General features: G+C 41.2%; 1 protein-coding gene across 6 annotated transcripts in view; it reads left to right on the forward strand.

The window, feature by feature from the left end:
* The window catches only part of CFI (complement factor I), an 80,724-nt gene extending 72,249 nt beyond the window's left edge, over positions 1-8,475 (forward strand). For all 6 annotated transcript variants that reach the window (XM_063637230.1, XM_055274871.2, XM_055274873.2 and 3 more), the window contains 3 exons: positions 2,672-2,952; positions 6,579-6,683; positions 8,063-8,475. In XM_063637230.1, the coding sequence (XP_063493300.1) occupies positions 2,672-2,952; positions 6,579-6,683; positions 8,063-8,280 (604 nt within the window). In that variant the 3' untranslated portion in view covers positions 8,281-8,475. The remainder of the gene's footprint in view (positions 1-2,671; positions 2,953-6,578; positions 6,684-8,062) is intronic.
* Positions 8,476-15,756: the final 7,281 nt, after the last annotated feature.

A 15,756-nucleotide genomic window follows, 5' to 3' on the forward strand; every position in this document is an offset into this window, starting at 1 on the left:
CAATGAAAGTGAGTAATAGAGATTGTGGCAGATGATAAAGCATATCTGAAAAAGGTATTGACAAACTCCACTATATTAGTATCCTCTGGTATTCGCAACTGGAATTCCAGAGGCTAATCCCATAGAATCTACTGTGTCCTCCACAGACCAAAATTGCTGATCTCACTGGCAAAGGCAGATCAAACCCATAGCTGCCAAATTACTTCACCTGGCTTATTTGCAGAGTGGGAGAGTGGGTAGGTACTACTTACATTTTGTTCTCCACTGTGGCCTACCTATATTTTCTTTACTGTGTGGCTCAAGAGTCATGTTGCCATACCTAGTTTTGATTACTTGTCACCTAAAATGCAATGACTTTGCATTCCTCTTAGGATAAAAATTGAAACAAAAATTTTAACATGGCCCATGAGGCCCCATGTAATCTGACCTCTGCTAACCTTTGCCAATCTCATCTTGCACCACAGAGCCACCTCCTGCTCCCTCTTCCACCACCTCTACTCTGGATTGCTTTCTGCTACTCAAGTACATTTGCCCCCTCCTGCAAAGGGACCTTCATATATTGTTTCCCCTGCCAGAAATGATCTTCCTTACCCTTTTCCCTACTTAGTAGTACCGTTTGTTCAGATCTCAGCTCGATCTTCACTTCCTTAGGGAACCTTCCCTGACTCCCTTAAGTCAAAGCCCTCTTGATAAGTTCTTAAAAGCCCACATACTGTTCATTCCTCTCACTTTTCATGGTAGAACGTATTATCTTCAGCAGTGTGATGATCCATTTACTGCTGCATCTTTCCCTAGACCCTGAACTCCATGAAAGCAGGAACTGTTTCTGATTTTGCTCATTTCTGCATCTCAGTGCCTAACACAGTGCCTGGTACATATAGGTTCACACTAAGTATTTGTTGAATAAATTGACTAAATAAATAATATTTACAACCTATGATCCTGAAAAACAATCAAAATTAATATGAAGGACAGTATTCTTGGAACACTATAAACAAAAGCTTCCTGAACATCTCATTATTTCCTAGGACACCACCTTTTAAGGTGATTACCTGAATCACCCTTATGTAAAGATAAATTCTGTTCAATTAATGCTGTTTGAGAAAGCAGAAGTTATATAGATCAGGAATACTCAGCCCCTGAGCTGCAGACAAGTACTGATCTGTGGCCTGTTAGGAACTGAGGTGAGTGGTGGGCAAGCATTACCACCTGAGCTCCACCTCCTGTCAGATCAGCAGCAGCATTGGATTCTCATAGGAGTGCAAACCCTATTGTGAATTGCACATGTGAAGGATCTAGGCTGTGCACTCCTTATGAGAATCTAATGCCTGGTGATCTGAAGTGCAACCGTTTCATCCGGAAATCATCCCCTCCTCCCCCGAGTTTTCTACGGTTCCATGGAAAAATTGTCTTCCACAAAACCTGTCCCTTGTGCCAAAAAGGTTGGGGAACACTGATATAAATAATACATTTTTTGAAAAGATTTCCATTAAATTGTTTAAAAATAAGTTTTATTGCTTAAGAAAAATCCATTCTGTAAAATAATTTGTTTGGAAATGTTAGACTATGAGGTCATAATTTAGCACCCTACTTCTAATCAAACCAAAAAAACTAAGCTATAATACTTTGCCGAAGTGACTCTATACTGTTCCATGAGAAGATGATCGTAGATGCCCGATTTGCTTGAAATTATGAGTTGAAAATTTATATGAGGCCAGGTGCGGTGGCTCACGCCTATAATCCCAGCACTTTGGTAGGTTTGAGACCAGCCTGGGGAACATAGCAAGACCCCATCTCTACAAAAAAAAAAAAAAATTTTAAATTAGCTTAATGTGGTGGCACATGCCTGTAGTTCTAGTTACTAGGGAGGCTGAGGTGGGAGTGTCTCCTGAGCTCAGGAGTCAAGGCTGCAGTGAGCTATGGTCACACCACTGTACTCCAGCTTAGGCAAAAGAGTGAGACCCTGTCTCTGTTTTAAAAAGAAAGAAAGGAAGAAAGAAATTTGATATGAAAATGTAGTGAAGCATAAGAATAGGCAATATTTAGCTCATTCACCATTTCAACAGGATTTTAAAATAGCTACTATGATCCAGATATAATAGTAGGCACCAGGGCTGCATAAATGAATCAGACCCCATCTCTGGCTTCAAGCAGCACAGTCTAGTGTGAGGAAAGGCATGTGAACAAATAAATACAATGCAGTGTTAGGATAAAGTTAGTCTTAAGGGTCAGGATAATGACTGCTGTGGCCTTTGCCCTGAGAACCTCTAGGGTTAGCAGAGTAATGACTGTGTGTGGTCCAACTCCCTAGTTCCTTAACTACATTTATGGCAAGATGCTGTCTGGTCTCTGCTTAAACATCTGCAGTGACGGCGCACTCACTCCAGAGGCAGCAAACTCATTCCACTTCTGGGCATCTCTAGTTGTTAATGTGTTCTTTATGTTCCTCATATTAAGCAGTTACATGGATTATTCCTAGCTTTATCATTTACCATTGACCTAATTCTGCACTAAGTAAATTTAATCTCATTGCTTCATGACAGCAAGGATTTACAAAATTCTGGGGAAATGAAAAAGGTTTTTAAAAGGGAAAAATATAAAAGTGAAGTGTCAGAATTCCTATTTATATTTTTTCTCAATATATTTTATTTCCTTTTTTTTTCTGTTATAGAGCCAGTAAAACTCATCGTTACCAAATATGGACAACAGTAGTAGACTGGATACACCCCGACCGTAAACGTATAGTAGTTGAATACGTGGATAGAATTATTTTCCATGAAAACTACAATGCAGGCACTTACCAAAATGACATCGCTTTGATTGAAATGAAAAAAGACGGAAACAAAAAAGATTGTGAGCTGCCTCGTTCCATCCCTGCCTGTGTCCCCTGGTCTCCTTATCTATTCCAACCTAATGATACATGCATCGTTTCTGGCTGGGGACGAGAAAAAGGTATATGTTTTACAATTTGTTAATCAGAAGCCAGGAGTTGGAAATCAAAGAGAATAGAAATGTATGGGAGCTAATTTCCTAGCACTCAGAGAGAAGTGTAACATCATATCCAGAAAAGTAAACATCCAGCCATGGCTGGCTTCATGGGTTTGCAGCCTGTGCAGCTGCCCAGCACCCCATTCTCAGAAGGCCCCGAGGCTTGATTTATTGCTGTGCTGTCACCATCATGAAATTCTTCATAATTTTTGAAATGGCCCCATTCCACATTTCTATTTTTCACTGGACTCTGCAAATTATGGAACCAGTCCTTATCTAGGCTTTCAAAGGTCATATATATTCTCTCTATGATCCTGAGGCAAACTTTGAAGGGTAGCCATTCACCAAGTAAAAAATATAGAGACAGGGAGACATACAGCATGGACTGTTTGGATTTGTTGGGGAGATGTGGGTAAAAGATAAAAAGGTTTACAAAGGGATAGCCTTGGTGTATGTTGAATCGCTAATGCCCACAACCCTCCTTCTCACTCCCCTCCTCCCTCTTTCCCTGTTCCCCAGGCCCTACCCTCTCTACAAAGAAAAAAAGAACATAAGGAATTCATTTTTTGAACTTCTAAGAAGACTTGAGGTGAACACTTCATACGAATAAAAGATGTGGACACTCAGAGACAAATTATTAGAAAGATCTGCTGAATTAGAGATTAGATTAGAATTAAACTAGCCAACACCTTTCCCTTCATCTTGAAGATTTAACCTTGGGCTGGGCATAGTAGCTCATGTCTCTAATCTTAGCACTTTGGGAGACCAAGGCAGGTGGATCACTTGAGCCCAGGAGTTTGAGACACTGTCTCTACAAAAAATTTAGAAATTAGCTGGATGTGATGGTGTGTACCTTTAGTCCCAGCTCCTGGAGGTTGAGGGGGGCTGAAGTGGGAGGATCACTTGAGCCCAGGAGGTTGAGGTTGCAGTGAGCCATGATTGTGCTACTGCAGTCTAGCCTGAGTGACAGCGAGACTCTGTCTCAAAACAACCACAAGCATAACAGAAAAAAAAGAAGATTTAACCTTAAAATTTGGCTTCCTTTCAACATCTTAAACTCTCTTTGTTAGCAGAAACTCTAAGTACCTTCATTGCATTGGTCTTGCAGACTCATATTCCAACACATTCATTATAATTGCCACATTGGAAGGTGTAAAATATATGTAGAAATTAATCTGGATTTGTGGTATGTCTAAATACCTGAAACTTCTAAAACACCAAATTGTATTAGGAATTAATTCATCAAGAGAATATTGTGTCCTTATATGTGTTCTGTTTTTTTAAATCTTTTATTACGTGCATTTACAAGTATACACAAAAATAGAGATTAAAGTATAATAAACCCTTACTTATCCATCATCCAATTTTCACAGTTATCAGCATTCTGTCATTCTTGTTTTATCTCCCCATATTAATTGGGGTCTCAGTGGAGCAATTAGGAAGATTTATTTATAACAGGGTTCATTACAAAGATATAAGTAGAGGGTTGGGGAATCGCAGGGGCTACGCAGGTACCCAGGACTAGAGGTACCAGAGCTGTCTTAACTCCTGGACCTGAAGGCGGAAGAGTAGGAGAAGTTACTAGATGGAGAAAAAGTCTCAGGCAGAGCAGGCTGCCTTGAGAGAAGCAAGGATCTTGAGCTGAAGGTATAGCCAGTCCCAATCTCACTAGCCTACCTCTTTCCTTCCCTCCCTCCTGCTAGGGTACTCTTTGTCTAAAACCAGCTGGGAACCAGAGGCCACAGGTCAGGCTGTTAGGGCAGGATGCAGGGCATTGAAGGGTGGAGAATGGTCTAAGGCACATTCAGGAGCTATTCAACATATTCCCCCACATATTTTTCCTGGAGTATATTAAACCATATCCCAGATGTCATATAATTTCACCCATGAATACTCCAGTATATATCTTCACCAGATAAGGACACAACACCATTTTCATACCCAATAAAATAAAGCCCATGTTTAATATTCCTCATTTATTTTTAAAAATATTTTTATAATCAGGTTATTTGAATCAAGATCCAAACAAAGTCCACACATTGCATTTGGTGGCTATTTTTCTTAAATCTCTTTTAATCTGGAATAGTTACCCCTTCCTTTAATTTAAAATTTAATCATTAGAGAGAATGGGTAATTCTTATTTTAGAATTCCCATACCTTGAATTTGGCTAATCACATTCTTTATCTGGATTTTTTTTTGAGACAGGGTCTTGTTCTGTTGTCCAGGCTAAAGTGCAGTGGCACAAACCTAGCTCACTGCAGCCTTGAGCTCTGGGGCTCAAGCGATCCTCCCACCTCAGCCACCAAAGCAGCTGGGACCACCATGCCTGGCTAATTTTTGTATTTTTTGTAGAGATGGGATTTTGCCATGTTGCCCAGGATGGTCTCAAACTCCTGAGCTCAAGTGATCCTCCCACCCTGGCCTCCCAAATTCCTGGGATGAGCCACTGTGCCCAGCCTGATCTAGTATATAACATGTTCCCATATTCCATGTACTTCATGTAAACTGATAGTTAGATATGTCCTTAATCAATGATCAAAGGTTTAACACATTTATTAATAATGGTTTAACACATTTATTGAGGATTTACTATGTCTGCAAGATAGCAATGCTAAAGTGCTAGGATTTCACTGATGGAAAATATGGACCCAGTCAACAAACAAGGGGATGAATAAGTTCCATGGCTGAAAGATGAAGTCCAGCTCTCAAGGTGTTTACTGACCACCTTAAAGTCTAGTAGTTAAAATTCTGCCCTTTTGCTGCCTCAGCTACCGTCGGAGAGCTGCCTCAAGAAGCTTACAAGAGTGCCAAGGCACTAACTATCTCCTGGGCCATTAAGAATTGCTCACAGTTTTAAAGGCTTTTCCCAAATTAGGGGAAATAAGAAATTACTATTTTTAAAAAATCTCTTGTTCTAAGGAAGGCAGGTATCTTGAGACTAACTTGAAGTAGAGCTTAAAGGAAAAAAAAATAATAAACTCCTTCCTGGCTGGGCACAATGGCTCATGCCTGTAATCCCAGCACTTCAGGAGGCTGAGGGGGGCAGATCACTTGAGGAAGAAAATCCTAAATCCCCTTGTAAATAACTTCAAATCACTTAGGAGATGGATTTTTCTTCTCAGACACACAAAAACACACAAACATTGATAACTTCATATGTATTTCCTTTATTTGAAGTTCTTATATTAAAACATTGTTTTCGCTTTAACAAACATTCTCAAGGAAATAAGGGACCATAAGAAGATAGGAGGTATTTATGTGAAAAGACCTTATCACTGATTCCTATCCAATTGCCTGACTGAGTTCTGCAACCAAAAGGGAAAGATTTATCTCATTCAACTTAGGGTACCAGCTCTTTATTAAATGAGTGTGACTTCAGACCATATGTTCAATAGTCCCCCTTGACTATCCATCCAGTTTTAGAAATAGAGATATGATATGATTAAACACGCTAAGAAAGTGTCCTCAAAAGTTTATGTATATTGAAAACTATACACCCTTTCATAATCCTAATGGTTTAAGTTATAAGGGTACATATTTGGAGTTCTCATTTGTGACTTCTAAATATTTGCTTTCTCACTTTGTTTAGATAATGAAAAAGTCTTTTCACTACAGTGGGGTGAAGTTAAACTAATAAGCAACTGCTCTAAGTTTTACGGAAATCGCTTCTATGAAAAAGAAATGGAATGCGCAGGTAAGTGCCAAGTGGTTTATCCAAGATGTCAAGATGTATGTATTTCCCCTATCAAACATCTCCTCCCACCACATCAGCCTCCATGCTTTGGGCCCTAATTCCCTCCATTTGGCCTTCTGGCTGTAGCACTCTCAAACTCTTTCAGTCCCTTCCCTGTAGCTCAGGTTTCTTCCTCTAATACTATGAGGAAAAATCCTCCTTAAGCGATTCTATAGCAGCACAGCAAGGTGACTAAGAGCACGGGCTCTGGAACCAGACCTAGATTTATATCCAGCTTTTACTAATTGCTAGTCATGTGACCTTGAGCAGGTTTCTTCATTTGTAAAATTGAGGATCATAGATAAGGCATCTGAGATGCAGAGCAGTTACATAATTTGTCCAAAGTCTTACAGACAAGAGGTGGTATACCCAGGATCAAAACTAAATTACTTTTAAATACAAATTCAAGTTATCTCATCTCAAATGAGATGAGATTTACTTCTATTTGGAAGTAAATTTTTCCCTCCATGGAAATCACAGTGCATTTCTTACGCCATGGACTTCTTTGATAACATGGTTAAGCTAATTCTGCTGCCCAGTACAACAATAGCAGCTCCTACTTTTGGAGGTGATACAAAGGCAGGCAAAGTACCAGCCAGTGTAGTGCATTTAGGTGCTTTATTGAAACCATTTCTAAATGGTGTATTACTGAAAAGGCAGTTATTGACACCCTATAACTTATTGGATATAGTGATTTAAAAATCTCAGAAAGTCATGAGTAAGAAGAAAGTGTCCTCCCATCTTGAAATGGGGTTCAGGATTACAGTGGACAAAAGAGGTGAATAGCACAAAATCTCCCAAAAGGGAGTATCATGGTCAAGAGGACAAGCTCTGAGGTGTGGTTGCCTGGGTTCAAGTCCAGGCCCTGTCATTTGTTAGCTGTGTGACCTTAGACAAGTTAAACTCTATGTCATAGTTGTTTCATGTATAAAATAGGGGCAATAATGATACTTGCCTCACAGGGTTGTGGTGAGAATGGAGACAATGAATCACTAATAAATATTAAGCACTCAGTAAGCACTAGGTAGTCCTATCATTTTCCCGCTCAGCATTTGATGCAACTTTCAGGTTGCAATCTCATCTCAGTACTCAGTCGCATAAAGTAGAGAACACAGGAAGAACATGCTGAATTGGGGGAATGAATAGAAGACTTGTAAAGCATTTTCCAACCTGCATCTCTGCAACTCTGCAAGCCCAACCAGGGACTCTAAGGAGAGCCCATGCTATTGCTGTCAGGAAACTGTAAAAAAGCTGAAGTCGTTAAATGCCATGGAGGAGGCATGGCAGCCTTGAAAAATGGAAGGAAATGTGTGATTTTCTCTTTCCCATTTCTTTCTTAGGTACATATGATGGTTCCATCGATGCCTGTAGAGGGGACTCTGGAGGCCCCTTAGTCTGTGTGGATGCCAACAATGTGACTTATGTCTGGGGTGTTGTGAGTTGGGGGGAAAACTGTGGAAAACCAGAGTTTCCAGGTGTTTACACCAAAGTGGCCAATTATTTTGACTGGATTAGCTACCATGTGGGAAGGCCTTTTATTTCTCAGTACAATGTATAAAATTGTGATCTCCCTCTTCTTTCTATTCTTTTTCTCTCAAGAGTTCCATTTAATGGAAATAAAACTGTATAATTAATAATTCTCTAGGGGGGAAAAATGAAGCAAATCTCACTGGAGATTTTTAAAGGTCTCCACAAAGTTTATGCTATATTGGAATTTTGTTGTATAATTCTCAAATAAATATTTTGGTCAAGCATACAAGTTTTATTTATCAGAAAATTTTATTAAATTATCTCAATGCAGGAGTGATTTATTGACTGAAGTTACAACTAATTGAATAACGTTGGACTCACATAAGGTTGGGTTCAAATCCCAGCTCTATCACCTACTATGCCCTGGACAATTTATTGTCTTATTTGTGTCTCCTTTTCCACCTATAAAATGGAAACTGGAATTCTGTGAAAATGAAACTACATGCTTATATAAATGTTTGGCATAGTACCTGTCACAGGGTAATAACTGACTTGGCAGCGCTTGTCCCATTTCCCTGCTTCCTCTTTCTTTCTTTCTTTCTTTCTTTCTTTCTTTCTTTCTTTCTTTCTTTCTTTCTTTCTTTCTTTTTCTTTCTTTCTCTCTTTCTTTCTTTTTCTTTCTCTTTTCTTTCTTCTCTTTCTCTCTTTCTTTTTTTGAGACAAAGTCTCCCTCTGTTGCCCTGGCTGGACTGCAGAAGTGCCATCATAGCTCACTGCAGCCTTGAACTCCTGGGCTCAAGCAATCATCCCACCCCAGTCTCCCGAGTAGCTGGGATTACAGGTGCACACTACCATGCCTAGTTAATTTTAAATTTTTGTAGAAAGGCATCTTGCTTTGTTGCCCAGGCTGGTCTTGAACTCCTAGGCTCAAGGGATCCTCCCACCTTGGCCTCCCAAAGTGCTGGGATAACATGCGTGAGCCACCACACCAGGCCCCTGCTTCTTTAAGTACTAAAATTTCTTGAAAAATTAGCCTTTGCTCCCCGATTTCACAAGCATTCCTTGACCCTCTCTCTAAACCTATCCACAGATAATTCAATACAACCACCTACCTCCATGGTGTCAGACCTCACAGTCACTTCTGTTCTCATCCCAGCAGCATTATTCCCTCAGGGCATCACACTCCTCCCTCACTGCTGTTCTCAGCCTCTTCCTTCTGGTTGCTTCTGTCACTTTGCCTTTCCCTGGTAATCTCATGTAGACTACCTTTTAAATCCTGCCTACAGTCCGGTGACTCACAAATCTGGATCTTCAGCTCTGACCTTTCCTAGAACCTCAGATTAGTATATGCCACTGAACACTAGTATATACCATTGCCATGTGAACATCTAGTAACATTTCAAAAAAAAAGTGGTCAACCCAAACTCAACAGTTGCTCCTTCTTAACCTACAGAAAATAGCACCCCCCACCCCACCTCAAGGCTATTGTAGGTGCCTAGTCTCCCTCTGTCACACCGCCTACTTTAATCTCAGCATGGTACTTTTCTTCCCCCAGTGTATTCTGTTTTGAGGTGGGTTGTCTACCTCTTCTCAACACTGTCTCCTCCAACTATAACATAAGACACATGACAAGAGAGACCTCATTTGTCTTCCTTCTGACTATATCCCTAGCACTTGCCTCATAGAGGCTGCTCAGTGAATAAACATTAGCTACTCTTTTTTTTTTTTTTTAAGCACAGCTATCTTTATCCTGAAGACAGGCATATATGTTTCACATAAATATTATCTTTATTATTTTATTTAGGGCCAGTCTTGGATAGATCCCTGTTGGTTTAATAATATAAATACCCATTTTTACATATATTCCAAAATCAGTTACTGCCCAGATTTTCTTTTAAAAATTGTGGTAAAATATGCATAACATAAAAGTAACCATTTTAACTATTTGTAAGTGTAAAGTTGAGTGACATTAAGTACATGCCCATTGTTGTACAATCATTATCACCATCCATCTGCAGAAAATTTTCATTTCCCCAAACTGAAACTTCATATCTATTAAACAATAACTCACCACTCCTCCCTCCCATGCTGCCCAGATTTTTCATCCATTAAATTCAGGAAAGTATTTGGTTATTTATTTCTGGGCTGTTCCCCTTCCAGTCTCTCGTGCTGTTGCCGTCAGACAGGATTGGACCAGAGTTATCACGAAGGCTTATTCACTCATGTGTTTGGTGCCTGGGCTGGGAGGACTTAGACAGCTGGGGCTTCTCAGATATGTCTCTCTATGCACTCTCCCCGTGGGCTCTTAACATGGCAGGCCCGGGGACGCCAGACTTCCTACATAGCAGCCGATGAGCCTCCCAAGAGAAACTGCAGAACCTGCATGGCCTTCTCTAACCCAGCTTTGGAAGTCACTTAGCATCACAAAGACCTGCCCAGGCTCAAAGGAAAGGAAATAACCCATCTCTTGATGGCGGCAGGGAGGAGGTGTATCAAAGAATTTATGGACATATTTGAAAACCACCTTGTCCTGACTCAGCAATCCTGGAGCAACGCAGCACCTTAGAATGTGTCTGTGTATCAGATAAAAAGAGAAAAGTGGCTGGGCACAGTGGATCATACCTGTAACCCCAGCACTTTGGGAGACCAAAGTTGGTGGATCATTTGAGGTCAGAAGTTTGAGACCAGCCTGGGCAACATAGTGAGACCCCATCTCTACCACATAAAAAAAAGCTGGGAGTGGTGGTGCACATCTGTAGCCCCTGCTACTTGGAAGGTTGAGGTGGGAGGATCATTTGAGCCCAGGAGGTTGAGGATGCATTGAGCTGTGATTGCAGCACTGCACTCCAGCCTGGGTGACAGATCAAGATCTTGTCTCAAAAAACAAAAAATAAAAGTACTCAAGTGCTACAAGGTGGGAAATCCAGCATATAGGGCATCCTCAGCCAATCTAGGAAGGGGGCCCCCAAAAGGGCCAACCCAGTCTGCACAGTGACCTAGCATCTGGCAGCTTCACAGAAAAGTGGACCAGGGTCAAGCCTTCAAGGGTGAAAGCCAGCCCTCTGAAGTGACTCTGTGTGACAGAGACCAGGAACAGCAGGAGTGAGATGACCTGACTCCAAGCTTCTCCTAGTTTAGAGGTCTGTCTCAGCGCTCCTAATTCCAGGCTACAGAAGCCAATCTAACTGGTTTAATGTAAAAATAGATTTATTCAAAGATATTATGCAGTTCACAGAATTTCCAAAAGAGCCAGAGAATTGGATTCTACACATCTGGAAATAATGCTCACAGACCACACTGCAGGACTGCTCCATCAGAGACTACCATGGCCACTAGCATGTGTCCCAGTCTCCATGTACAGCTTGTACTGCAGAGCCTGGGCACTGGACATTGCTGCTTCTGTGAGCTGGCCTGAAGGTGGCCAGGGACAAAACTCATTGGATGTGGAGCTCTGCCATCATCTCATATTTAACCCTGGTTTCAGAGCTCTCTGTCTTACAAGAGAAATGGGAAAATAAATTATGAAGCTACACCTTGCCAGGTACAATGGTAAGGAAAACTAAAGGGAGATCTAGAAATCAGCCTGACATATTAAAGAGGGCTTCTGCAGAGGTGAGCTTAGTCTGAATTATGGAAGAACTTTCCAGGCAGATACAAATGCAAAGGCCCTGCAGCGTGAGGAGCTAACCACACACAAGGATGGAGAGCAGTTCATAGTGACTGGAGCCCAGGGTGCAGCTAAGGAGCTGGAGAGGGGGAAAGGCCATACCAGGGAGAGCCTCATACCAAAGAGTTTGGACCACTAAAGGATTCTAGGAAGTTCAAGCTGGAGACAGCAAGGAAGATGTATTGGAAGTGGGTGAGAGAGGGTAGGGAAGATGGTTAAGACACTCTTGGAGTAATCAAATGAAAAATAATGAAGGTAGAAACTAAAGCAGGGATAAAAAGGATGGCACTGACTCTAGATATGTTGAGTGAAATAGATGGCATTTGGAGACAAATAGATTACAGTACTAGGGAGAGGGATCTGAGGCTAGGATAATTCCCAGTCTCTTAGATGGTGAGGTGATTGGTGTTGCCACTGAGTACAGAAAGGAAGGAAGTAGAGGAATGGAATCAGGTTTAGACAGTTAGGGATATTTTGAAGTTGTGATCTCTAAGGAAGCCCAGTGAAGGTGTACAGTACGTGATAGGAAATATGAAGCTGAAAATCAACCAGAGGTTTGGAAGTAGCCAGGAACCCTAATTAGAAAAACTACATACGGACTCTGTCCTGATGGCTTAAAACCCTGCAGTCTTACCTAAGTGGGTTCTTTCCATCCCTCCTGTGTGCCAAGCAATCTTACATTGTGCCTACAAAGACAACTTGAAAATATCTTTTTGATCAAATTTTCTTGATGGTAGACCCCCCACCATACCCAAGCAGAGGATCATTGTCTTCAACATACTATGGAACAAGCCCATGCTTGTAGATCTGGTGCAGCCATCTCTTGTCCTTCACTTTGTCCCAGCTTGAAAGCTATTGATGCCATTGACTTTCTAGCCGAAGGCTGGAACCTAGTACTTATTTCTCTTTAACTTAAGTTCCCTTTTAGAGACTAACCTTCTAGCCTTGGTGAGGTGGGAAATTAAAGAAGTAAAGAAAAATAAAATTAAAAAGAGAAAGAAATAAGCTTTCCTGTATTAGGCTGACTCATCCCAAAGGTAGTATCAGGCAAGGCCCAGACCCAGGAAAAAAAGTCTTGATAAACACTATCTAAGAAGCTAGGGCACAAAGGAATGTGCTCTGGAGACTCTCCCAGCACTCCCTCAACATAGGGAGAAGAAAAACAAATTTTCCTTTCTCTTATAATATGAGTTTATAGATTCCTGTTCTCTGTAACTAGCAACTTCAAGCATTCTGTTTTATTTAAGTAGTGGAGTGAAGGTCATAAACTGTCTGAGCAGGCCTGAGATACAGCCACCTGGACGCCACAGTGAAGGTCACGGTAAAGGAAAACCTAGATAACTGACTTCTGGGTTGCATAGCAACGGTCATGTGTAATCCTGAGTTATGAACCTGTCACAATTTGATTAATTGCTCTGCCTCTGTATCCTTGCTTTCACACCACTGTAACTGTAAGCCTGCTTCAAGCTAGCCCACTCCCTTTTTGAAGTGTGTATAAAAGTCAAGTGCTGTCTTTGTTCTAGGCCCAGTTTTCCAGATGTAGGTCTGAGTACACTCAATAAAGATCCTCCTGCTTTACCCCAAAGTCTCTCTCATCCGCCTGATTCCCGCAACATTGGCACTAGGCATAGATTAATCATTATGGATGGAATTGCTTCACCATGTGGCTTTTATTTTCATCCTGGACAAAAATTAACCATTATGGCTGGAAATGGTTTCACCACGTGGCTTTTATTTTCATCACAATTAACACTGCTGAGGCCATTAGTGAGACATTGGAAAATACTAAAAAATAGAAATTGCTGTTGATCATTAATATTTTATTGATTTTTTGTTATTTAAAATAACACAAAGCATTGTGTAATATTGTAGTTTCCAAGCATTCTAAGTTAATATGGTACATTAAACCCCACAAATTTTGCATTCTCATCTCATCAATACTACCATGTTGTTTCATGATGTTCACATATATAGAAGAAACCATTAGGTGTTTCTAGAAGAGATCTGACATCTGACTGCCTATCCTGATTATTGTTCTGGGAAGTTCTATATAGAAAATATAGTGTAGGGCTGGGTGCGGTGGCTCATGACTGTAATTCCAGCACTTTGGGAGGCCAAAGCAGAAGGATCACTTGAGCCCAAGCATTCCAGACCAGCCTGAGCAACATAGGGAGACCCCATCTCTATAATAACAATAACAAAAATTAGCCAGTCACGGTTGTGTACACCTGTATTCCTAGCTACTCAGGAGGCTGAAGCAGGAGGATTGCTTAAGCCCAAGATTTCGAGGGTACAGTGAGCTATGATCATGCTACCCCAGCCTGGGTGACAGAATGAGACTCTGTCTCTGAAAAAAGAAAAGAAAGCCAGTCTTGGCCACCCAGAATCTCCCATTCCAAAGTATTTATTAATATATCATTCAGATAAGAATAAGCACAAATATAGTATATTTTATATTTTCATAATTTATTTTAATATTCACTGTAATTGCATTTCTTTTCTTTTCTTTTTTTTTTAGACAGACTATTGTTCTGTTGCCCAGGCTGGAGTGCAGTGGCACCATCTCGGCTCACTGCAACCTCCACCTCCTGGGTTCAAGCAATTCTCCTGCCTCAGCCTCCCAAGTAGCTGGGATTACAGGCGCCTGCCACCACACCCAGGTAATTTTTTTGTATTTTTAGTAGAGACAGGATTTCACCATATTGGCCAGGCTGGTCTCGAACTCCTGACCATGTGATCTGCCCGCCTTGGCCTCCCAAAGTGCTAGAATTACAGGCATGAGCCACTGTGTCCTGCCTGTAATTGCCATTTCTAATTCTTTTCTTCCTCTGACTACAACTGTGTTTTCTCCCCAGTACTTTAATGAGACTCTTGTGAAGTTCACCAATAACCCCCAAGTTACTAAATCTAGTAGTCAATATCCAGCCCTCACCTTCCTCATATCAGCAGAATGGGTGGTTCTGTCTTTCTTTGACACACCAGAATATAGCACTTTTCCACTTCTGCTGCACTTGGCTGCTCCTTCTTAGGCGCCTTTATTTGTTCTTTGTTCCTTGACCTCCTAAGACTTAGACCTTGCTCTGCTTCTTTGTGTACACTCACTTTTTAGAGGATCTCATTTAGTCCCATGTTATTTATTTATTCATTTATTTAAGACAGGGTCTTGCTCTGTTGCCAGGCTGGAGTGCAATGGCGCAATCTTGGCTCTCTGCAACCTCTGCATTCTGGACTCAAAGGATCCTCTTGCCTCAGCTTCCCAAGTAGCTGGGACTACAGGCATGTACCACCATGCCCGGCTAATTTTTGTATTTTTTTATAGAGACAAGGTTTTGCCATGTTACCCAGGCTGCTCTTGAACTCCTGGACTCAGGCGATCTGCCAGCCTTGATCTCCCTAGGTGCTGGGACTACAGGCATGAGTCACTGCACCCAGCTAAGCCCCATGACTTTAAAAGCCATTTCTATTCTGACAACTTCCCAATATATTTCCAACCTTTACACTGAACTGCAGACTCAGAATAAGCTTCTTGGACATGGTATGACTGAAATTTATTTTTAAAATTTTCCCCCAAAACCCTCTCCTTCCACAGTTCTCCCCATTTCTGATAGTGAGAACTCTCTCTATCCTGTGGCTTAGGCCAAAATTTCAATGCCATCCTTGATTCCTCTTTTTCTCTCATATTCAGTCCATCAGCAAATCCCTTCTGCTCTAGCATCAAGTTACGTCTAGAATATGACCACTTTTCACACCTCCACTGCTCCTTTCCTGGACCAAGCCATACTTATGCCATACCTAGTTTACTGTATCCTAACTGACTTCCTATCTTCAGTTCCTGCCCACCACAAAGTATATACAGACAAGCTAGCCACTCTCTAGCAGGAAAGACCTGGAACACAG

This window comes from Symphalangus syndactylus, chromosome 4 (assembly GCF_028878055.3).
Source record: "Symphalangus syndactylus isolate Jambi chromosome 4, NHGRI_mSymSyn1-v2.1_pri, whole genome shotgun sequence".
NCBI lineage: Eukaryota > Metazoa > Chordata > Mammalia > Primates > Hylobatidae > Symphalangus > Symphalangus syndactylus.